The sequence below is a fragment of the Pyrenophora tritici-repentis genome, chromosome 10, assembly GCF_003171515.1.
Source record: "Pyrenophora tritici-repentis strain M4 chromosome 10, whole genome shotgun sequence".
NCBI lineage: Eukaryota > Fungi > Ascomycota > Dothideomycetes > Pleosporales > Pleosporaceae > Pyrenophora > Pyrenophora tritici-repentis.
Window position 1 is genome coordinate 182,974 of NC_089399.1, and position 22,896 is coordinate 205,869.

The 22,896-nt window shown below is 50.9% G+C and overlaps 9 protein-coding genes across 9 annotated transcripts; 8 read left to right on the forward strand and 1 right to left on the reverse strand.

The window, feature by feature from the left end:
• Positions 1-896: 896 nt before the first annotated feature.
• On the forward strand, positions 897-2,345 carry PtrM4_038880 (uncharacterized protein; the record flags this gene model as incomplete). Its single annotated transcript, XM_001937761.1, has 2 exons — positions 897-1,208; positions 1,260-2,345. 2 exons carry the CDS (start codon positions 897-899, stop codon positions 2,343-2,345), a joined length of 1,398 nt encoding a protein of 465 aa, XP_001937796.1.
• A 233-nt stretch (positions 2,346-2,578) lies between these two features.
• PtrM4_038890 (Rdx domain containing protein) lies at positions 2,579-3,163 on the reverse strand (the record flags this gene model as incomplete). The annotated part of the gene is made up of 3 exons (XM_001937760.1): positions 2,579-2,775; positions 2,830-2,920; positions 2,981-3,163. The coding sequence occupies 3 exons, from the start codon at positions 3,161-3,163 to the stop codon at positions 2,579-2,581; spliced, it is 471 nt and encodes a 156-aa protein (XP_001937795.1).
• A 1,239-nt stretch (positions 3,164-4,402) lies between these two features.
• PtrM4_038900 (ERG9, Phytoene-squalene synthetase) lies at positions 4,403-6,033 on the forward strand (the record flags this gene model as incomplete). Its single annotated transcript, XM_001937759.2, has 4 exons — positions 4,403-4,470; positions 4,552-5,608; positions 5,656-5,832; positions 5,881-6,033. The coding sequence occupies 4 exons, from the start codon at positions 4,403-4,405 to the stop codon at positions 6,031-6,033; spliced, it is 1,455 nt and encodes a 484-aa protein (XP_001937794.1).
• A 720-nt stretch (positions 6,034-6,753) lies between these two features.
• On the forward strand, positions 6,754-7,622 carry PtrM4_038910 (CDC33, Translation initiation factor 4E (eIF-4E); the record flags this gene model as incomplete). The annotated part of the gene is made up of 3 exons (XM_001937758.2): positions 6,754-6,978; positions 7,028-7,099; positions 7,152-7,622. The coding sequence occupies 3 exons, from the start codon at positions 6,754-6,756 to the stop codon at positions 7,620-7,622; spliced, it is 768 nt and encodes a 255-aa protein (XP_001937793.1).
• Positions 7,623-8,183: 561 nt separating this feature from the next.
• PtrM4_038920 (DnaJ, DnaJ-class molecular chaperone with C-terminal Zn finger domain protein) lies at positions 8,184-8,602 on the forward strand (the record flags this gene model as incomplete). Its single annotated transcript, XM_001937757.2, has 3 exons — positions 8,184-8,289; positions 8,340-8,383; positions 8,468-8,602. 3 exons carry the CDS (start codon positions 8,184-8,186, stop codon positions 8,600-8,602), a joined length of 285 nt encoding a protein of 94 aa, XP_001937792.2.
• Positions 8,603-9,093: 491 nt separating this feature from the next.
• PtrM4_038930 (DNAJ domain containing protein) lies at positions 9,094-9,831 on the forward strand (the record flags this gene model as incomplete). The annotated part of the gene is made up of 1 exon (XM_066104303.1): positions 9,094-9,831. The coding sequence occupies one exon, from the start codon at positions 9,094-9,096 to the stop codon at positions 9,829-9,831; it is 738 nt and encodes a 245-aa protein (XP_065958867.1).
• Positions 9,832-11,553: 1,722 nt separating this feature from the next.
• On the forward strand, positions 11,554-14,670 carry PtrM4_038940 (integral membrane protein; the record flags this gene model as incomplete). The annotated part of the gene is made up of 3 exons (XM_066104304.1): positions 11,554-11,643; positions 11,703-12,257; positions 12,313-14,670. The coding sequence occupies 3 exons, from the start codon at positions 11,554-11,556 to the stop codon at positions 14,668-14,670; spliced, it is 3,003 nt and encodes a 1,000-aa protein (XP_065958868.1).
• A 178-nt stretch (positions 14,671-14,848) lies between these two features.
• On the forward strand, positions 14,849-16,501 carry PtrM4_038950 (uncharacterized protein; the record flags this gene model as incomplete). The annotated part of the gene is made up of 1 exon (XM_066104305.1): positions 14,849-16,501. The coding sequence occupies one exon, from the start codon at positions 14,849-14,851 to the stop codon at positions 16,499-16,501; it is 1,653 nt and encodes a 550-aa protein (XP_065958869.1).
• A 3,736-nt stretch (positions 16,502-20,237) lies between these two features.
• PtrM4_038960 (Cah, Carbonic anhydrase) lies at positions 20,238-21,339 on the forward strand (the record flags this gene model as incomplete). The annotated part of the gene is made up of 2 exons (XM_066104306.1): positions 20,238-20,442; positions 20,495-21,339. The coding sequence occupies 2 exons, from the start codon at positions 20,238-20,240 to the stop codon at positions 21,337-21,339; spliced, it is 1,050 nt and encodes a 349-aa protein (XP_065958870.1).
• Between the last annotated feature and the right edge of the window lie 1,557 nt (positions 21,340-22,896).

Below are 22,896 nucleotides of genomic sequence, written 5' to 3' on the forward strand. Positions count from 1 at the left end.
GTAGAGTACGTAGCCATCTGATAAGAGAAGACTAGTGCTGTGGCTAGAGAATATGCCTGCTCCGACATGCAGCACTGAATTACCAGAAACAGGTATCCCGTACTGCATATGCGGCCAGCCAATTCTCCGACCCCAGATGACAGGTTGACCACGGACAGCCCGATGACAGCAATACTAGATAGAGCATGCATCCCCCCTTGTCAATGCATCCGCTTCTCTATCCGCGCGTCCTTTTAATCATGACATCCGCCCACCACACCTTTTTCAATGATTGCGACTGTTCGCCCTAGAGTTGCAGTAGTAGCTTGTCTTGCAGTGAACTGGTGGCTACCACAACCCTACCTAGACATCAACGCAGCACACAATGTGCTTCATTACTCCAGAGCAACTCCATCCGTACGTTGCTTCAATATTCAGTAAACCACACCTCCTTCATCAGCCAACTGAGCTTGCCGCATCTGACTCATCATATCGCTTGGTCAGACCAAAGTCTTGGCGTTTCGTCATCTCCTGGAATTTCAAGCTGCGTAAATACGAACAAAAGCATCATGTTTTCATGATTCTCTATTTACTGCGCTCAATGCAATACGTGCCCCTATCACTGCACCCCTATTGTTTGGTGTGACTCCACGGGTTGTCTAGTGCTTCTCTCATACATGGCTCAATGGGGAAAGCGCGCTAGTTGAGAGCCTTCACCCCCGGCCAATCGTTGTCGAGTGACTTACCTCACTCTCACGACGTGAGGGCCAAAAAAACCAACTTCACGTGCAGCTGTGACCCCACCACTCGATAACGACTGGTTGACCTCCGCTCTGCTCTCTCGATCTCGCTCTGCATCCGGACGGAACCAGCCGGCTCGCGACTCAAGCAAGACCAGTCTGTGACGATCATTAACAATGAGTGACATCGCTAGTGACGAGGACGTCGCGCGATATGCCGGCCACGATGGTCACAGTCGCTCGGGCTCGCCAGAGCTTTGTGGCACGCAAACAGCAAATATCGACAAGCAATCTGAAGGTCCTGTATCCACTAGTAGCAGCATTAGCGCTGAGCGCGACAATTATACTACTGTGTCCAAGCTCGAGAACAAGCCAGACATGTCCCAGACGACTAACGGCGCGACCGCTGTGCGGAGCAACCCCGTCGAGGAACAGAAGGGGTTTGAACGAGAAGGGGTCACGCTATCACTTAAATCTCTCTCGACCAAAGTAAGTACCCCGTGTTCAATGTATGCTGTATGGAACTAACCATCCTGGTAGGCTCAACATCTCTGTCGCGTCGCAGATGACATTCTCGGTTGCATGAAGAAAGTGGAAGAAGCCATGCTCCAGTTCAAGCAGTACATACAGGCCGAGAAGGATGGCAACAAGCCCCTCTACAAATGGTCCAAATTCGAAGGCTACCGCGTTATTAGTCGCTCAATTAACGATCTGGATGAAGCAGCGGCCAAACTCGAGCCGGCCGATCTCCCTCGTCCTCAAGTCAAGATATACCTTAGCAGAGCGACACAGATTTCTCTCGCCGTTAGCCAGATTGCTGTGTTTGCCATGGGCGTCATGAGTGAAAAATCCGCCAACTGTATCGATGAGATTGAAGAATCATCTTTGAGTGCTGAGTGCAAGGGTACTGCGCACTCGTTCGTCACCACCGAACTGAAGAAGCTTCTGAAGCACTGTGCTAGAGCAACTGAACGTGTATATGCAGCACTTGATCTGCTCAGACAGTCGCTTACCATTGATGAGTCCTATCAGAACCCTGATATGCCCCTCATCAAAGAGCTCATCGCCGAGAGAGAAGCTCGTCTGCACGCGTCACGCACAAGCTGGTTGTGGAACGCCGCTGGGATCGTACTCGGGGCTGCAACAAGTGCCGCCATCGGTCTCACAGCAGCACGTCTATACGGAGCTGGTGGTTTCGACCTCGAAAGTATGATTCCAAGCAGCAGCGTGCATGGACAAGTGATGAATCTCGTTCATCGTGCTCAGGCAGTCACCAACCTCACAGGCGAGATCTACAAGATCAAGTTGGAGGATCTCGGTCAGCGCTACAATGATCTCGTAGAAGTCTCTGAGTCATATGGCCTACGCATCGACAACCTCGTGGAAGCATTAGGCGTCCCTAATGAGCAGGGTACCTACTTCTTGTCAGCGCCTTCAGATTCTACCCCAAAGACAGACTGCCAAGTTCCCGAAGACATCCGCGCATACATGAAAAAGATCTCTGCAGATGCTAATCGCCAGCTTGAGCGGCTGCGCAGCGAGATGGAGCTCATGCGCAAAAATGTTCACCGCATGGATATCCGCCTTACGAAGCGTCTCGACAAGGTCGATCGCTATGGTTTGTGAGATGATTATGTTGATTGGTTCCCGATATACATTATGGAAAGGAAGTTCTCAGGCGTTCGGAAGCAGAGAGTGCAATTTTACCAAGGGAGTGGCATGTCTTTTGCCATATTCGTGTATTTTCGGGGTTTGAGTGGTGAATTTCACACCCTAGCGAAGGGTATACGACCAAGGGCATGAAAGTCCTCACGGCGATCAGCCTAAAGTATAGCGACACGAAACGATATGTCTCTTTCTCAAGCATTGCAGTCCTCACAGACTGTCCCATCTGGATTCCTCTTCACCTCCACGCCCTCATTCGATTCCTTTTGCTCTTGCTCGTCCTTCTTCTCTTCAGCCTTGTCCTCTTTATTCTTTCCATGTTTATCCGAATGTCCCAAATCGCGGTTAGGATCAATATGATCCCTAACCCGCTGCTTCAGCACCTTGGTCTCTGCATCATGTAAGCCCTCATTATCCATGCCCGCCACAGGAAAATCATGCGTACCTGGAAATCCACCCTCGGTCTTCCTATCCCAAAGCAACACCTTCTTCGCCTCTACCTTCTCTCCATCCTCCACTGACACGGGTACATATGTCTTATCCAACAATCAACCTCCATCACTCATTGAACAAAAAGGTGTTGCAAAATCACATACCAACTCCACACTAAACAAACCCCCGGTAGCTGGTATCAACGCAATCTCACCAATCTGATTGCCAAACGTAGATAGAAGTTCTTGGCCAAACTGCACCTTATGTATTAGCGCCACGTGAACTATGTACATACGCTCAAGCAAGGTGAAAACATTACGTAGCCTGCCCTTAACATCCAGCGACATTGCGTGCAATATGTGATTGCGACGCGGGGCAGATTCACAGGCGCAGTTTGTGTTGAGGTCATGGTTGGATTTGTGGTGGATGGATGGATGGATGCTTGCCGAACGTGGGTGAGCATGGGGAGGAAAGGTGGGCGGCTTATCGATAGGCGTGTGGCGTCATTGGAAGGTGCATTTCCACCATATTACGGGGACTTTGGTGATTTCGGTTTTTGCACGGGGATATCCCGTCTTGACAACGGTGGGCGCTGTATAATCATCGACCGTTTTTTTTGTGTGGAAACCTTATTTGGCTAGGATGGAGTGGTTTAGTTGATGACACGTCCTTATGGCGGATAAGACACAGATCTTGAGTACGTTGCATGATGGGATACGGATTGCGCTACGGTACTCGACATCAGAGGAGCGAATAGAGCAGGTCTCATTAATGGCATCGCATCAGTATAGGGGCAGGTATTCTGAATTGGCGCGTCTGAAGTGACGGGCGCGTGGAGTAGCGACGGGCGCATGTTTACTCTATGATGACTGATGCTACTAAGCCAAGGTCTACTCATGTAGCGATATGACAGAGCTGGAGCTAGTTTTTGATTCTTCAGACACACGAGCTATTGCTGAATGTAAGACACGAGCGAATGGACAAGCGTAGTCCAGAATGTAAGTCAATATGTGCATAGGCAGGCGGTCTCGAAAATACGAGAAGCGGGACGCATGATCCTCTTACGAACATGCCACGGTTAATGTCCATGGTCTAGCTTGCGTCCAGACTGCTATAGTCTCGGCAGTGGGGGACCTAAGATGCAGACGTCACGAGGAGTGAAGATTTGTAGATTCTGTCTGTCGCGTTCTCTGTTTACTTAGATGAGTACTCGATGGATGTGATCGTCGTTACCAGAGAACTATAGGTACAATTTGAACGGTTACGCGTCTGTCGATAGGATAGGAGTAGGAAACAAGATGGGTAGGTAGATATGGAACCACAAATGCTGATCGCTAACTAGAGGGGAAATGCGGGTCACCGAAGGCCGTGCACACCAGGGTCCAGGTGCTGTAATTTGCGGAGATACTCCTAGATTTCAGAGAACAACTCTTGCGCCCAAACAACAACTCACTCTACGAGAAATTCTGGTGCCTCGATTCCTTCTCCGCCATCGCCTGATTTACCGTGTTGTGCGATATTGCTGCAATCCTCAACGATTGCATTGAAACCGAGTCCAGCCCCCAACTCCTTTACCGACCGCCATCATGCCGAGCCCCATGAGCATTCTCTACTACGCTGTTCACCCCAGTGAACTGCGCTCTATCATCCAATGGTATGTGACACAATCGATGCAGGGCTTTCGCATGCGTTTGGGGGTTTGCGCAAGTCAGGAATGCTGCTAACGCCGCCACAGGAAAGTATGGCACAACCCCGTACACGAGCGCAACGAGGCGAAAGAAAGCGAATCCCTGAAACGATGCTTTCACTTCCTCAACAAGACAAGCCGTAGTTTCGCCGCCGTCATCCTCGAATTGCACCCTGATCTTTTGGTGCCCGTCACACTATTTTACCTGGTACTGCGAGGTCTCGATACCGTGGAGGATGACATGACCATACCTCTGGCGAAGAAGGAGCCTATTTTGCGCAACTTCCAGGATCTCCTAGAGCAGGATGGATGGAACTTTACCGAAAATGGCCCCAACGAGAAGGACAGGCAGCTTCTGGTCGAGTTCAATGTAGTGATTGAGGAGTTCAAGAAGATCAAGCCAGCCTACCAGGAGATCATCAAGGACATCACCAAGCGCATGGGTAACGGCATGGCCGACTACGCGAACAACGCTGAATTCAATGCTGGTGTAGACACCATCAAGGACTACGAACTCTACTGCCATTACGTCGCAGGTCTCGTTGGCGAGGGTTGCACGCGCCTCTTTGTTGAGGCTGGGTTGGCGAACGCAGCGCTACTGAAGAAGCCCGAGCTCATGGAGTCCATGGGTCAGTTCCTCCAGCAGGTCAACATCACCCGTGACATCAAAGAGGACCTCGATGACGGACGGCGATTCTGGCCAAGAGAGATTTGGTCCAAGCATGTCGACAAGTTTGAAGACCTGTTCAAGGAGGAGAACAAGCAAAAGGCACTCAACTGCAGCTCAGAGATGATTCTGACTGCGTTGACTCGGGCTGACGACTGCTTATATTATCTAGCTGGTCTCCGGGAGCAGAGCGTGTTCAACTTCTGTGCTATTCCGCAGACCATGGCGATTGCGACGCTGGAGACGTGCTTCCAGAACTACGCCCTTTTCCAGAAGAACGTCAAGATTACCAAGGGCGAGGCGTGTCAGTTGATGGTAGAGTCGACACAGAACCTGCAGCTTGTCTGCGAGGTCTTCAGGCGATATGCTCGCAAGATCGCCAAGAAGAACAACCCACATGACCCCAATTTCCTGAAGATTAGCATCACATTGGGAAGAGTAAGTGACCACTGACCTCGTGAAGGATTCTTGCTAATGCTTTCTAGATTGAGCAATTCATCGAGTCGATATTCCCGTCGCACCAACCTCCAGTCGACAGGAAGTTGCCATCCAGCATAGAGGAGGCAATCAAGAAACAAAAGGAAGACAACGAAGCCAAATGGGACCTGATTTACATCATCGCGGCTGTTTTGGGAACCGTCCTCTTTATGACCTTCATTATGGTATGTCCCAAACGTAAACTATTCCACAACTCTGCTAACTTGTTTCAGCTTGGTATCGCCTGGCTCGCTGGTGCTCGTTTCGACATTGCCTATTCTCAATTCAAGACTGAGTTTGGCAAGCTCATGAGCCTCGCAGGATTAGACAACGGCACGGCGCAAGTAACAGAGGTGCATGAGACTCTGGTCAAGAGTGAACTATGAGCATACGTCTTTCTACACTGATGTCTATATGTATTATAGTGGGCGATAAATACGGCTATCTAGGGCAAGTGTGTATCTAGTCACTACTAATTTTAATTCCTGCTTCAAGGTGGAGGTGTGCTTGCAAGATCAGAGTGATGTCATAGCACGGATGTCAAATTCCAACGCTGCTCTTCTATAGCGGCCGTTGGGCCGAAGATGTGCTTATATTGATACACGCCTTGCTCGGCGACGAGGCCGCTACCTGGACAGCTCACCAAGGGCTTTTCTGGAGCGGTGGTGTGGACACATTTACCATGAAAAGTAATAGAAACTTTACCTTTGATGCGACAAAAAACATGACATGAATGACAATGAGGGTTGCGGGCTTGGCGCTTTGCATGTTACACGACTGAAACTTTGGGGCCGCCATTTAGCGTGCCAAGGCCAAAAGGTTCACGCGAATTGCAACTGCATTGCATATTCTTCCAACAAACACGCCTGCCGCAAACAGCCACTTTGTCCTCGATCATTCCTCCGCAAATAGTAGTCTAGGCAGAAGACACTCGCGACTGCTTCCGTGAAATCGCCCGGTGCGATCGCGACGACCCCGCCAATTTCCCTCATCCCACCCACCACTAACCCTCTTAAATTCCCCACGACCACCGACTTTGGCCTTTGTCCTTTTGATAGCCTGCCCCACCTGCACTTAGTCCAACAAACCACACAAACCTCCTCACAATGGCCGAAGTAGCAGCTGCACCAAAGGGCGATCAGCAGGTTCCGCTGGACACGATTCCCATCTCGCCTACGGAGAACTCTGGCGAGAGCAAGGAGGAATCGACCAACAACACGTCATCTGAGGGCGAGATCCGTACCGTCTTCCATGACCCAGAGAACTTCAATGTCAAGCACCCGCTCATGAACACATGGACGCTATGGTTCACCAAGCCTCCGAGTGGCAAGGTAAGTTACTGCTCCATGTGCATCGGCTTGTGTTTGCTAATAATTGCAGGGCGACAACTGGGCTGAGCTGCTGAAAGAGGTCATCTCGTTTGACTCAGTTGAAGAGTTCTGGGGCATCTACGTGAGTTGCCCTCGGCAGCAAGCGCAACCGGTGAAGCTAACATTGCGTGCAGAACAATATTACCCCCACATCCGACCTCGCGCTCAAGTCTGACTACCATCTGTTTAAGAAGGGCGTACGGCCCGAGTGGGAAGACTCGCAGAACAAGCACGGCGGCAAGTGGGCTTTCCAGTTCAAGGACAAGAAGGCCATCAACATCGATGCGCTCTGGCTTCACGTCATGTTGGCCGCCATCGGCGAGAACCTCGAGGACGAGGATGACAACGAGGTCATGGGTGTTGTCGTCAACGTTAGGCGAGGCTTCTACCGTATCGGTCTCTGGACGCGCTCCGTCGGCCGCGCCATCTCGGGCGAGGGAGGCAAGGGCAGGACTCAGGAGCAGGGCAAGGAGGTTCTGCTGAAGATCGGTAGGCGATTCAAGCAGGCGCTTCAGCTCAAGGACAACGACTCGGTTGAGTTCTCTGGTCATACCGATGCCGCTCATGCTGGCAGTACCCGCGCAAAGGCCAAGTTCAGCGTCTAAGGATGCTGCGACAGACTCAAGCATGCAACAGTGTTTAGCGCTTGCGATACCTCCGCCGTCCTCGGACATACGGCGCAGTCACGTCTGGACTGCATTTCCTCGATTTATTCCCTGTTTGGTCTAAAAGTATCTCACTTAACGGTTAATGATACGGACTGGGTTTCTAGCATGGCGTCTGCATGGGCGGCGAAGGGTGATATCGGTTTCTATACATAGGCCGTTCAGTCGTGGTGGGTATACCTCGAACAGGTGGGGGGCTTTGAGCTTGAATAAACAGGCTCTTATATCGAACATATCTACGAATGAAAGCATATGCATGCGCCACATTTTTGCTTGGGACAAACCCCTACATGCGCCAGAAATTAGCTACAACGTCGAATGTACCCTGTTCACTGGGCTGAGCAAAAGACATTTCTTCGGAGCATTAGCGTGGTGACGTCGGCTGTGGCGGTGCAGCGATTTTCACGCGGGCGGCTGCGTGCTCTTGACCTGCCGCGCGCCCAAACACCAAAACCTCGACGTTGACCCACGACTCACCCTAGATTACCTCTACACGCAATCATGGTTGTAGAAACCGCCTACTACGACGCCCTCGGCGTACCGCCCACTGCATCAGAGCTGGAAATTAAGAAGGCATACCGCAAGCTCGCCATCAAACTCCACCCAGGTACAGCGCATAACGTCTGTCTGGCTAAAGTCAAACTAACGCAAACTTAGATAAGAACCCCGGCGACGAGACGGCGCATGCAAAGTTCCAACAGGTACGATTATTCTGTGCGAGCCGAGCTTGTGTCGAGCCTGGTGGCTGTTGTAAGAGGACTGCGGGGCTCACAGTAATATGACAGATCGGCGAGGCATACCAAATACTCAGCGATGAACAGCTGCGAGCAGCATACGACAAATATGGCAAGGAAGGCGCTATGCCCAGCAGTGGATTCGGTATGGACATGTATGAAAGTATTCTAATCGCACGACGCTGACGAGTCACAGAGGATCCGTCCGAATTCTTCACCATGATTTTTGGCGGAGAGGCGTTTGTAGACTGGTACGACACCGCAACCACGCATAGTTCGGAACGAGGGAAGCTGACGTCTATAGGATCGGAGAGATTTCATTAATGAAGGATCTCACCAAGACTATGGAGATTTCCCAGCGGGAGATGGAAGAAGAAGCTGCTGCACAAGCCGAAGCAGAAAAGGCCGAGGCTTCCAAAGCCCCGGCGACCGGCGCGACCGAAGCTACTCCTCCAACTGGCGCAGCAGACACAACAGCTCCAAGTGCCGCTGCTAAGGCAAAGGAGGCCGAAGCAGCCGCTGAGCGCGCGGGAGCGCATGCAGCAGATGCGCCCCCAGCATATACCGAGCCACCACCTGCGTACGCAACGAACGCTGCTGAGGCGTCTACGTCCCCCAGAGCGACTTCGCCCCCGTCCCGGACAAGCACACCGCAGTCTCAAGGTATACCGATCCGCATGGCTATTATGGATAAGTCCGAGGAAGATGCACGTATGGAGGCACAAGGTATGACCGACGCAGAGAAGGAACTACGTGAGAAACAGAAGAAGAAGGCCGGCCTCACCAAGGAGCAACGAGAAGAGCTCGCGGCATATGAAATGGAGCGCAAGAAGATTCGTGATGAGCGTATCGCAACCCTCTCCAAGAAGCTCGTCGATCGTATCTCAGTATGGACGGAGACCGACAAAGCTACTGATGTTACCGCTGCCTTCAAGGAGAAGATTCACCTCGAGATTGAGAACCTCAAGATGGAGTCTTTCGGCCTCGAAATCCTCCATGCTATTGGTACAACATACGTTATGAAAGCATCGTCATTCCTCAAATCGCAAAAGTTCCTCGGCATTTCAGGCTTCTTCTCTCGCATCAAAGATAAGGGTACGCTCGTCAAAGACACTTGGTCCACCATGTCTGCTGCGATAGACGCACAGCTCACCATGGAAGAGATGGCAAAACTAGAAGAGCAGGGTGGAGATGCATGGACAGACGAGAAGAAGGCCGAGTATGAGAAGAGGGTCACAGGCAAAATTCTCGCCGCCGCATGGAGAGGCAGCAAGTTTGAGATTCAGAGCGTGTTGCGAGATGTGTGTGACGCCGTTCTCAACGATAAGAAGATCAAACTCGAGAAGAGAGTGGAGAGGGCGCATGCGCTCATGATTATCGGCGAGATGTTCCAAAAGGTAAGCTCATCACCTTGATCTCAGATTGGACGGATGCTAACAAAACCCACAGGCTGAGCGCGACCCGGAAGAAGAAGGAGACTTTATGGCGTTCGAGCAGCTCATGGCCGAAGCCGCGGCCAAAAAGGACGCAAAGCACGACAAGCACCACCACGACAAGAAGGAAAAGGAAAAGGACAAGAAGAAAGAAAAGGCATGAGATTAGAACATCCCCCTGCCTTTTGCTTTCGAATTCTCCTCCTCTCTCCTCTCCTTTCTTTTCGTGATATCCATAGATTCTTTTATCCCCCCGTTGAGTTTGGAGCAAGTTTTTGGTGAAAATGCGTGAACGCGCTGATCTTTTCGTGATGATGGGGTGTAAGTATGTTCCGAGGGCGCTGGTGAAATGTAGATGGGCGGCTTGAAAATAAATGGTGGTGTTTCGGGACAGTCAGACAGACAGACAGGACTAGGTATGAATGTAAAAATCGATGATCGCGCAAAGGCAATGCTACAATTTTAGACATGGACAGAAGATTTTTTCTTGACTACTTGACTAAACTTTTCCTTCACCGCTGTGACGTCACGTTTTACTGCCCGCCTAAACTTTATCGATTAGGGTAGTGGTAGCATAGCTTGCTCCACGAGATGTCTCCACGATGCCCACAAACATGCGTAACACTACCTCCACCACTTCTTCAGTCTAGAATCTAAGACACGGGAAGTTTTTTAGATATTAATGAAGTTTGCATTGTGTGAACACGTGTGAACGTCATCTCCCCTCGGCTTCCAGAACCTTCGGTCCGACAGCACGCGGCTTCTAGACACAACACGAGGCCACGATACCAACACTTCGATACGAACCTGCCCAGGTGTGCTGCCCAGTGTGCTGCCTGATCTGACCTGACTGTGACGGTGACGTTGAACAAAACCAAATAAAGCTATTTTTAGTTGTTAGCCCTTGTGCTTGGAAATACCGTGGCGGTGGTACTTGGGACTTGGAATCGTGATAAGCGCAAAATATCTTGCGTTTCGTACGCCTACGTCTGCGTTGTCTTGTTTTGAGCGACTGCGCGCAAGCTGTGAAGCTGTGAAGTTTAGTCGCGATATTGAGTTGTACAGTACATTGAGTAACCCTAGCTAAAAATTGATGAGGGTGAGGGCGTGTGTGTGTGTGTGTGTGTGTGTGTGTGTGTGTTCGTGTGACCCCACTCTACACGTCCGGACATCCGCTTATGACGTCGCTCGACCGCGACACTCGGGAAAGAAAAAGAGTGTTATAGCACTAGTTCACTCTACATATTAATAGCGTTTTGGGAGGTGTGTCCCACCCGTCACGTCCCAACAGAGACAAGGCGGGAAGAGAAGCATCTAGATCTGGACCTTAGGGGATCAGATGTGACATGTGCCTGAAGGGGTGGTGTTACGCGTGGCCTAACCACCGTGCGTGGGGTTACCTCGGAGGGGAGCGAGCGAGCGGAGGGGAAGGGATTGCAACCTGCGGCTCTGCGGCTCTTTCTTCAATTTCTATCGCTTTGAGACTTTTTTCTTGGTTTGTTTGTTGGTGGTTTCTGGACACACTCGTTTGTTGAACAAGATTGACGAACGCTATCTCTTTTACCAAGTCAACGTAAACGACTGGGGACTTTTTTTACTAGAGTCTACTTATTATTGCTACACTCGCTTTACCTACCTGCGTGATAACTACCAGCGGTAATACTTGCGTGAGGAACTTACGTGCGACGGAGTGTTATTTCCAACATGGACACCACCGCGCGGCAGCTGCAGCGGCGAGATCAAAGCGGTATTGATAAGTTTTTGGATTTGATAGCGGATCCGTTTCAAGCTGAGGTATGCTCCAGTTCTCTAACTTGGCAAAAACTATACTAACCAAACATGTACGAAAACAGGTCCAAGAAACGTCAATCTACGCCGCCATCATCTATTCCTTCGTCATCTCCGGCCTCCTAGTCATCGTATTCTGCTTCCTCCGACCGCGCATCTCACGAGTCTATGCGCCGCGCGCCAAACATGCTGACGAGAGACACCGGCCGCGGCCGCTGGACAACAAGCCGTTTGCGTGGGTGAGCGCGGTAAAGGATGTCAAGGAGCAGGATCTTGTGGATACAATTGGGCTGGACGCGGTGGTATTCCTACGATTTATGCGCATGACGCGGAATATCTTCCTTGTGCTCATGGCCGTGGGCTGCCTGATCTTGATACCCGTGACTGTGGCTGGAGGCGCGAGTTTCTACGACCAGTGGAGTAATATCCCCACGTTGATGAAGTTTACGCCGCAGTATATTTTCGGGCGCAAGTTTTGGTGGTATGTACTGTTTGCGTATGTGGTGCAGGGGACGGTGTGTTTCTTTTTGTGGAGGAATTATTTGGCGGTTGTGAAGTTGAGGAGGGCGTACTTTGATACAGAGGAGTATAAGAAAAGTTTGCATTCGAGGACTTTGTTGGTACGTTTATGTTTGAAAGGGGTTTTTCTATGGAGATGTAGCTAATGTGTTACAGCTCACTCATGTTCCTCTTTCGTCGCGAACCGATGCTGGGTTGGTGGAACTCGTCGAAAAAGCGTTGCCGACTGAGAGCATTCCTCGAACAGTTATTGGTCGCAATGTTAAGGACTTGCCAAAATTGATCGAAGCGCATGACGAAGCGGTCCGCGAGCTCGAAAGGCACTTGGCCAAATACCTACGCAATCCGAATCGTTTACCTCTGAAGCGACCTACGTGCAAGGTGGCTAAGGAAGATGAGAAGATCTATGGCAAGGGAAAACAGGACGCCATCGATTATCTCACAAAACGAATTGCAAGATTGGAAGTCAGCATCAAGGAAGTGCGGGAAAGCGTGGATATGCGCAACCCAATGCCTTACGGGTTTGCATCTTACGACCATATCGAAGACGCCCATGCATGTGCATATGCGAGTAGGAAAAAGGGTCCCGCTGGGTGCGACGTATACCTAGCACCCAGACCACACGATCTGCTGTGGCAAAATCTGGCGATGACGAGGAACACCCGAAGAATCCGCGCCTTTTGGGATGGGTTGTGGATCGTACTGCTTACCGTTGCGTTTGTCGTACCCAACATGCTCACGTCAGTATTCCTATCCGACTTTTCCCATCTGGGACTTGTATGGCCAGCTTTCCAGACGAATCTAGCGGCGCATCCAACAGGATGGGCCATTGCACAGGGTATCCTAGCCCCGTTGGTACAGACGCTCATGTACATGGGTATTCCTGTTGTCTTCAGAAGGCTCTTCACCCACTCTGGTGACATCTCCAAGACGTCAAGAGAGCGACATGTGACAGCACGGCTCTACTCCTTCTTCGTCTTCAACAATCTTGTCGTCTTCTCCGTCTTTGGGTCGGCATGGCGCTTTATCGCCGGTGTCATCGCAGCACACGATCGCGGTGTGTGGGAAGCCATGCGCGACGGTCACTTGTTCACCAAAGTCATGGTCGGCCTGTGTAATGTGTCAACTTTCTGGCTCACTTGGCAGATGCAGCGAAATCTAGGCGCTGCCATCGATCTCTCACAAGCCTGGGCTCTGTCTTGGAGCTGGTTTCAGCGCAAATTCTTCTCACCAACACCAAGAGAGCTTATCGAGCTCTCCGCCCCGCAGCCGTTCCCCTATGCGGACTATTACAACAACTACCTGTTCGTGGCCACGGTAGGCATTTGCATGGGCACCCTACAGCCGATCATCTTCCCTGTAACAGCCTTGTACCTGGCCATGGATTGCGTGTTCAAGAAGTACCTGCTCCAGTACGTGTTCGTTACCAAGACCGAGTCCGGGGGCCGCTTCTGGCGTATGGCTGCGAACCGATTGCTCTTCGCGGTCTTTTTCGGCAACGCAGTCATTGCGCTGATCGTCGGGGCACAGGGTGTTGGAATGATTGACTTCAACGTAGCCCAGGCGAGTGCTTGGAACATGCTCTTTGCCATGATACCGCTTCCATTCCTGCTCTTCGGCTTCAAGTGGTACTGCAAAACGGCTTTTGACGATAAATTGGTCTACTACTCCACAGTCCCCTTTTCAGATGTCGAAGGCGGGCAGGAGTCTTCTGAGCAGCGGCTTCCCAAGCAGAAGAAGAGTAGCAAAGTATCGTCTCGATATGGCCATCCTGCGCTGTATAAGAAACTTTTGACACCAATGGTACACGCAAAGTCGCAACATCTACTTGAAGAGATTTATGCTCACCGCCCGGGCAATGAGGACAACAGCCATAATATTTTCGACCAACCGGGCCGCCATTCAACAGATCGCGCCATGCCCTCAACACCCGGCTACGACCGTTTTGGCGACTTTGTCACGACCGAGTATGACGCCCATGGTGAAGAAGGCGCAAAGCAAAATCCCAACTCCGCAGGTCTACCGCGCATGGAACTGGTCACAGAATCCGAGCTCGACTTTTCCAACTTCAAAAAGCGCGCAGAGTTCCGCGAGCAGTTTGGCGGCGAAGGCGAGTTGTATGGGCGGGCTGATGACTTTTCCTCCCGTCCGGGCACGCCATCCACATTCACTACCCTGACCGAAATGGGCCCGTATGGGCACGCGCGTGTTCCGTCGTCGTCCAGGGCATCGAGCCGCACACATCTTGGTACCAAGGAAGAGGAGGGGTTGGAGCTGGAGCAGCTGGACGAACAAGGGACCTCGTATGCCAGAGGCTATCGACGGCCGGATGACGGCTTCGACGAGACGGGTATCGACGTGGTAGATCCGGCGACGCCGTTGACTGGTGACGTGCTTTTGCGCAGCAGCGAGGATGGTTGGCAGCGTTTAGTCGGCCACGTGGATGCCGATGCTGATGGTCGAGGTGCGGGGTATAGTAATGTTGCTGATACGGATGCTTTCAGAGGGAAGTAGTCGGTACGAAAGATGCCGCTACTCCGCATAAGATCAGGCGGTTTTGAACCATCCCAATGAGAAAATAGCAAAAAAACCGAACAACTAACGTACCTCACGGGCGAGTGGGCCACACGGGCGAGTGGGCCACTCCGCTAAGACCCCACCAAAACATACTGTTACCTACAGTACTTTCACAATGAGCCAACAACAAAACAATCTACCAGCTTTAAAAGAGGCTCGATTACAGCTTGCTCTCAAGGCTATCGAACGCGACGCGACGCTGTCGCAGAGACGCGCTGCAGCTATCTACAACGTATCTCGAGTAACTCTTGGGCGCCGACGCGCTGGAATACCTCTTCGGAGCGATTGTACGCCTAACTCAATGAACCTCCTTAAGACAGAGGAGGATGTAATTGTCCAGCATATCCTTGACCTCGACGCGCGAGGATTTCCGCCCCGACTTGCTGCTGTGCAGGATATGGCTAATTCTTTGTTGGCTGAGCGCCACCGCGACCCTGTTGGTCAGAACTGGGCTGCAACCTTCGTCAAACGTCGCCCTGAGCTTAAGGTCAAATTCAATCGCAAGTATGACTACAAGCGAGCCCTCTGTGAGGATCCTGAGGTTATACAAGGCTGGTTCCGACTTGTGGAGAACACAAAGGCCAAGTACGGTATCCTTGATGAGGACACCCACAACTTTGACGAGTCTGGCTTCATGATGGGCATGATATCAACTGGAGCAGTAGTCACAGGCTCTGAGCGTCGAGGACGACCAAAGAGCGTTCAGCAGGGCAATCGCGAGTGGGCTACAGTGATCCAGGGTATCAACGCGACTGGGTGGGCAATCCCACCTTTTATCATCTTCAAAGGCAAGAACCACCTCTCTGCCTGGTACAAGGAAGATAACCTACCTCGCGACTGGGTTATTGCAGTCTCTGAGAACGGCTGGACAACAAACAAGCTTGGTCTAGAGTGGTTAAAGCACTTTGACGCTCACACAAAGAAGAGGACTGTAGGAAACTATCGTCTGCTTATTATCGACGGCCACGAGAGCCACGACTCGCTCGATTTCCAGCAGTACTGCAAGGATCACAACATTATTACTCTCTGCATGCCTCCTCACTCGTCGCACCTACTACAGCCTCTTGATGTGGGGTGTTTCTCGCCTTTGAAGACAGCGTATGGCCGCCAAGCCGAGGATCTAATGCGCAACAAGATCACCCATATCACTAAACTAGAGTTCCTACCGTGCTTTAAAGGCGCTTTTGACGCTGCGATTACAAAGGCCAATATACAAGGAAGCTTTCGAGGCGCTGGCTTAGTCCCATTTAATCCAGAGGCTGTGATATCGACGCTTGACGTGCGGCTGCGCACTCCACTGCTACCTACCGTCGAGGACGGTCCCTGGCAGTCGCAAACTCCAAGCAATACCCTAGAACTTGGGTCGCAATCAAAGCTGATTCAAGAGAGGATTCGAAGACATGTAGATAGCTCACCTACGTATATGGTTGAGGCGATCAAAAGCCTGTCAAAAGGTGCAGAGATGATAGCGCATTCTCTGGTGTTAATGACCAAGCGCAACGCTGAGCTCCAAGCCGCCAACGAGGCCTCAAGTAAGCGTAGATCATATAAAAGGAAGCGCTTACAGCAGCAAGGGACCTTAACAATTGATGAGGGCGTGCGACTGACGACTCTTAAGGAGTTTGGGGCATGTAGTGATAGGAAGAAGGCGAAGAAGAGAGTGCGCGTTGAGGCAGGCGAGCCTAGCCAACGACGCTGTGGACGCTGCGGCGAGGCAGGACATAATATGCGCACATGTAGGCAAGAAGCAGCGATAGATTCTGAGTAGAATAGCCTATTACGATTTCTATTTACTATCTTTGACGGTGCTATATAGTCGTGTACAGTCGTGGTTTTAATGGGGTCTTAGCGCAGGTGGCCCACTCGCCCGTGTGGCCCACTCGCCCGTTAGGTACGTTACCTAATAAAATAATGCCAAGATTAATGTCACGACCTGGACCAAGAGGGACCGTCGCTTTTAAACCCTGTGTGAACGAGTCGTGCTCCACATAGCTCCTCCTCTGCCCTCTCATCCTCCGCATTTTCTTCTTCGCATCTTGTGGGGGAGTAAGTCTCCCGAAAATGGTGTGATGTTATGACTCTACTCGCCAAGGCAAGTATAGTTCCGGCCCTCGGGGTTTGTTTCGTTTCCGATCAGATAGATTGACTGTAGGGCCATGGCGCGTAAGCACTAGGGTTCCAGATCCGAGGATCTCCCAAGTCCACGGGCTGTTCATTTGAAAATAGGACTATAGAATAGTGAGACACGAGATGATGGTTGATCTTAGCGCTTGAGATGGGATCCAATGCTTTGGATTGGGAATTATAGGTGAGATGTTGTGTGAGACGTGTCCAATCATACTGCAGATGTATTGAACCACTTTTTCCTTTTGCCAAGCAAGAACCCCTGCTCGCCCTACTTCCTTTGACGTTTACGGATTCATCTTAACGAAGTACTGATATAGGAGATTGTCTCGGCGCGGGATATATGTCTATCGTCGCGCGATATACCAGGTCCCGGAGAGAAGGAAAGTCTCGGCTCCGAAATGTTTGTCACTCTTGACAGAGCATACTACCAAGAAGTTGGCAAGAACTTCAAGCCACTAAAGTACTACACGAGCTCAACGTGCGTGCCGAGAACTGGATATTGCGACATGGGGAAGCGCGGCAAAAAAGGTGCAGAAACTAGAAAAAGGGTCTCTTGGAGCTTGGGTCTTGGGGTGTCTTGGGGTGTCTTGGGGCTTGGGGTCTTGGTAGGGAGATATCGCGTGATGAGGCAAGCTTTCTTGTTCCCGGCTTCCCGTTCACGTTCGTGGTGGTGTGATTTTTCCATGGTTGTAACGTAAGACTCCGCGGCCGTCTGTAATGTAGGTAGGTAGCTAACACGATCAGTGGGAATAGGTACCTTTTCGTTTGTGTGCAAACGGCCTCGTCGGGAAAATACGACACTTTTTTCAGAGATGCAGGCCCGTGCGTTTGGAAAAGCGTCGCGAATTTCCCAATGGGGGCGTGTGTGAACAAGCGGCGCTTCGGCCCAGTACCGCGGACGAACCAGTTGCCTATGTACATAGATAGCTATACCCACTATTCCCAAGACTACAGGGAGTAAAGTAGGGCAGGCGAATAGGGTGATATAGCGGGCGAGGCGCAGCAAGTAACAAGTTACGAGAAGATCATGTAAGCGCGTACTCCCTAGCGTCGTAGCATTTAGTGTGTAACGCCTTATACTGTGAAAAGAAGATATAAGAAAATGGCGTCCCGAGTACAAGACCGTCGTGAGTACGATGTAGAGTGCCAAGGACACGCTGGCCGAAGGTGAAGATGTTGGGCGTGGTGTTGAGAAGATGAGAGGGCGACTAGTATGCTATTCTTAGGGTTAGGCGAGCTCGAAGATGTGATGATGCGCCGTTTGTTATGCAAGCCCCTCGAACTAAACAGGAAAGGACCTGGAATATTGGGAAAATGCGGAGTTGGGACCCGCTTTCTGGACTTCTTCTAGTCGTCTAGCGCTGAGGAGCAGTGACATCTGCGTCACTTGTTGCGATGCAGATGTGTTTTGTGAAGGTTTTCAGACCACCACCGGCAATCTACGACAGGTTTTCGATACAACGGGCGTCTGTGAGCTGTGAGCGTTATTTTCTCTCGGGATTAGAAGGATGGGAGGCGCAGTGGCTGGTGTGAGCGCATTGCCGCAACATGCCGCGTCGGCGTGGAAGCTCAGGCACCCGCCGTTGTGCACCTGATCCGGGTTGCCGGGCTGTACTGTACTGTAATGTACCGTACTGTAAGTACTGTAGATACTGTAGGTACGTACACAGCCTCGCTCTCTCGTACCATTAAACCACGAAGCTAACGACAAGTCTTTCTTGGCTTGGTTCAATTGTCGGGAAGTTGTCTTCGCCACTACTGCCAAGATTGGTTTTTTACGCGGGTAGGTCACTGTCACGACGCTTTTGCATAACTTCCGGCAAAATAGAGAGCTAGAAAATACGTTTGTTTACAGTGACGATTGTTGCGTTGTCCATGACATGGATCCAACGCTACCTAACTACCTCCGTTCCTCACCTCCGATGCTCCTTCCGACCCCCCTTTCGCAGATCCTCCCGTCACCAAGAAGGGGAAGGCATGTGGGCGAACGATTCATGAGGTGAGATATGATGGGGATGACGATGAAAGATTTGGGGTTCGACCGTCCGGCGGTAAGTGCCCTGCCCAGATGGCGACCACGAGCAACAGACGTCTTGTCGCCAGCCGCCGGCGCCTGGGTTAAGCCGGAAGGAATTGCATGCCTGACAACCGGCAGCGCCAGTCTCGTTAGCATGCCTGAATTTGAGTATTTCCCGAAGCCGGTAGCGTGCATTGACTAGGGCCGCAAGTGTGCCAAGACCGTTGGACGGACGTTTTGGAGATCGAGAGGTGGAGGATGCAAGTTTCAAGACAGGGCAGGGGTCAAGAGACATATCCGACGAATGTACCTACTATACTAGATTTAAGTGGCGATCGTGGAGAATTGTACGGGCAGTCGGCGAGCTTAGTTGGCGAAGATGAGGGGATTTTTGTGTGAGTGAGAAGATTATCAATCTTGTCGGTTCGGAGTAATTGGTGAGTGACTAACAAAAGGTGCGTCTTTTTGTTCCTTCGCAAAACATGCCCCAAGGTTATTGTCTTGATCACGATTGGGTTGGGCCGTAGGAAGGTCACGGACGAGGTTAACGAACTGTCGATATCATCGGTCCCCAGCTCTCGCTGCCGTTCCCCACGTCTCAGGCTACCAAGCAACTGTCACAAGTCTTGACCCTTGCAGGACCCCTCTTAATATCACCATATGACGGGTAACGCTCAACTTGGCACCTGCATCCTATGAGAGAGTCCGTTACGGAGCTTTTTCGCATCAACCATGTGGCGGCTGTCAGGGTTTATCCTCATCCACCTTGGAGATCTTGGCCCTAGATGAAGCTAAGCAACATACACTAGAACATCGGAATGGCTTCGGTGAAGCTAATGAGGTCTACGCATTGTAGCCTCCATGATTTGATGCTTGGTAGCGTCACTTCCAAGCATTTACACTATCCCTCCCGAGCTTCGCTATCTCTGGCTCGTCCATTTGCGGTCCTTTTCGCTCGTTACTCGCTTCAGTTCTCTCCCAATCGTTCCTTTCATTTCCAGTCGTTCATTTCCAGTGCTTTGCAATGCTCAGCCTTGTCTAGGCACACCTAACGGGCTTATTCTTGTCTTGGGCATTGTACAATCGACTCACGTTGTTCTTCTTAGTTGCACGATTCGGCAAGGTTGATCCTGCAGACATCTTTGGTTACCCACTCTCGTTTACTTTACGCCTTTCGTTGCTGGCTTGTCGGCGCTAATCTCGACTATCCGTCCGGCCTCCCAGGGCTTGTTGTAGACAAGAGCGCTGGGTCGAATACTTCTTAAGGGAACGAAGTACCCCGTCTTTTACCAGGCATCTTAGGCATTCAGGTTGCATCAGTTTCTCATCTTACCTACTTTCATTCACCGATTCTTCAATCATGCTTTTCCAAACCCTCCTCCTTGCTTCGACGGCTTCGGCCACTTGCATGCACGGCTTGTCCTTTGCTAAGCGCGCAACGACTGATGAAATCAAAATCAGCACCTTTGGCTATGGCCCTCTTGACGGAGCCATGAACTGGGCCTCCCTTGACGTTGCAAACGAGGCGTGCAGAATGGGCAAGAACCAGTCGCCAATCAACATCGGTATGCTCCACTGCATCCGCTCTTCACTGTCATCTCCTAACCCTTCACACAGATAACAGCATCAGGCCCGCTCCCGCGCGTCCCGTCATCTCTGTCCCAGAGGTCGACTCAATGGACTTTCTCAACCTTGGTAGCACTATTGAGGTTGTTGTAAACGGCACTACAAACTACGCTGGCACAGACTTCCGCATCAAGCAGTTCCACATGCATACGCCTTCTGAGCACCACATCAACCTAGAGTACTATCCACTCGAGATCCACATGGTGCACCAGGGCGTCAACGACCCCAGCCAACTCGCCGTCATCGCCCTCATGTTCGAAGTCTCAGACAAGAAGTCCTCTTCCATCATCAAGTCGCTCTCGGACTCGCTCCCCAAGATCACAAAGCCCGGCACCAAGACGCCAATCAAGGGCGGCATCGACTTCTCTGACGTCGAGGACAAGCTCAAGAAGTCCGAAATCCTCACCTACTCCGGCTCGCTCACCACCCCACCCTGCGCTGAGGGCGTCACCTTCCTCATCGTCAAGGAGCCCCTTGACATCTCCGTCGCAGACTTCAACGCCATCAAGAAGATTGTAAAGTTCAACTCGCGCGTCATCCAAAACAAGCCCGGCTACCCCAACCTTGTGGAAGTTGGCAGCGTGTCTGGAACCCCCGGTGCCTACATGCCCAACATGACTCTGCCTGGCAACGCGACTGCGCCTGGCGACAACGCCACCGTGGCCAACGCCCCTGTGCCCGTCCTGTCCCCTATCCCATCCCCTTCTCCCGGTAAGGTTACCCCTACCGCTGCCTCGAGCAGCTGTACTGACAAGTCGCTGACCGTAACCGAGCTTAATGGAAGACCCACGTGGATCCCTACCATTATAGCCAACAGGAGATCACCCCAGTACTAAAGCGCTTCATCGCGCTGGTGTGACTATGAATAATTGTTTTCCCTTCTTGTTAAATTCTTGTTTGAATCTTATTTTTGCGCGCGTCGTTGTACTATCGATGTAAGCGTAGCATAACGGAGCAGAGAGGCGTTATTATTTTTCATTATCTATCTTTAAGCATTGCATTAGAAGTGTGGGTGGGGAGGCAAGAAGGTGGAGGATGACACTACAGTGTTTTGTTGTTCTTATTTCCTTTTCTTCGGTTCTAGTAAATATAAGTTATAGAAATTTATGTTTCGAATTTACTGGTATTTTCGACCTGACTGTCCTAATTATCCTCCCATGTCCTTCTCCCACTCCAACATTGTTCTTCTTCACCTCGTCTTCACAAAAAATACAAAACACAAAACACACAACACACACATCTCAGCCCCTGTAGAAAACATGACACAGAAACCCCCCTGTCAGCATCGCCAGCAACCATCGCACATAACCCTGTCAGCAACAGCCTTAGCCGTCAGACACCCGTGAGGCACCCGTCACACAACCGCTCCAAGTGGGTCTCACACCGCGCCTCCCAAACAGCCTTAGGAAGAGGAAACCCCAAACAGCCTCAGGAAAGCATAAAAAAGTGGACTCAAAACCGAACAGCCTCAGGAAGCATTGAATTAAAAAAAAGTGGATCCATACCCGTTCGTCGGGTCGATCGGACACACGGTTTGAAGCATCGTCGCATATACGTTTATGCCTGAGGGTTTGGTTGGCGTGAAACAGGAACCTGAGGCTATTGTTTCTGTTCTGGCATTGCGGGTTTGGAAGACTGTGTGTATGGGATGGGATGTGTGGGTAGATTGGGATGGGGTTAATGGCGCAGAAGGTTAATGGGAGAGAGATGTCTGGGTTGAAGACAGTTTGTACATGTACAATGTACGCTTCTTGGAACACAATCGCATATACGTTTATGCCTGAGGAGTATGGGTAGTATGAAATAGGAGCCTGGGTGGGCTTGTTCTTCTTGTTCTTGCACTGTGGGTTTGAGAGGCTTAGAGGCTTTTACATAGGGTATGTGTGTGTGTGTGTGTGGCTGTGTAGGTAGGCGGGGATGGGTGGGTGAGTTAATAGCTGATGATGAGGTATCGATTAGACACTTTATATGCATGCAACATACGTATACTCAGATATGCGAAAAGATAACAGAGCAAGAATGATAAAAAGTTACTTTTACACGTAAGAACATAGAAACAACAAAGCCTGGTACATATTGAGTATACTCTATAAAATAGAAATCCATTGACATATTTTGTGTTCCCTAACCTGAAAGATTGATAAACTCCATGACCCAATGCAAGCATGCATGCCAAAGCAAAGTAAAAAGTAAAAAGCGTCTATATCCTACGCACACCCTTTGTCAGAAAACAACAGTCTTTTGTTTGTTGCATATGCGCAGAACCCAGACTACACACGCACTACACACGCACACTCTCTCCCACTTCCCATCACTGGTGCGCGCGTGACCAAAAAAATATAATGATGAGAAATACGCAAATTAATGGTACACACGCGGACCAACCACATCTG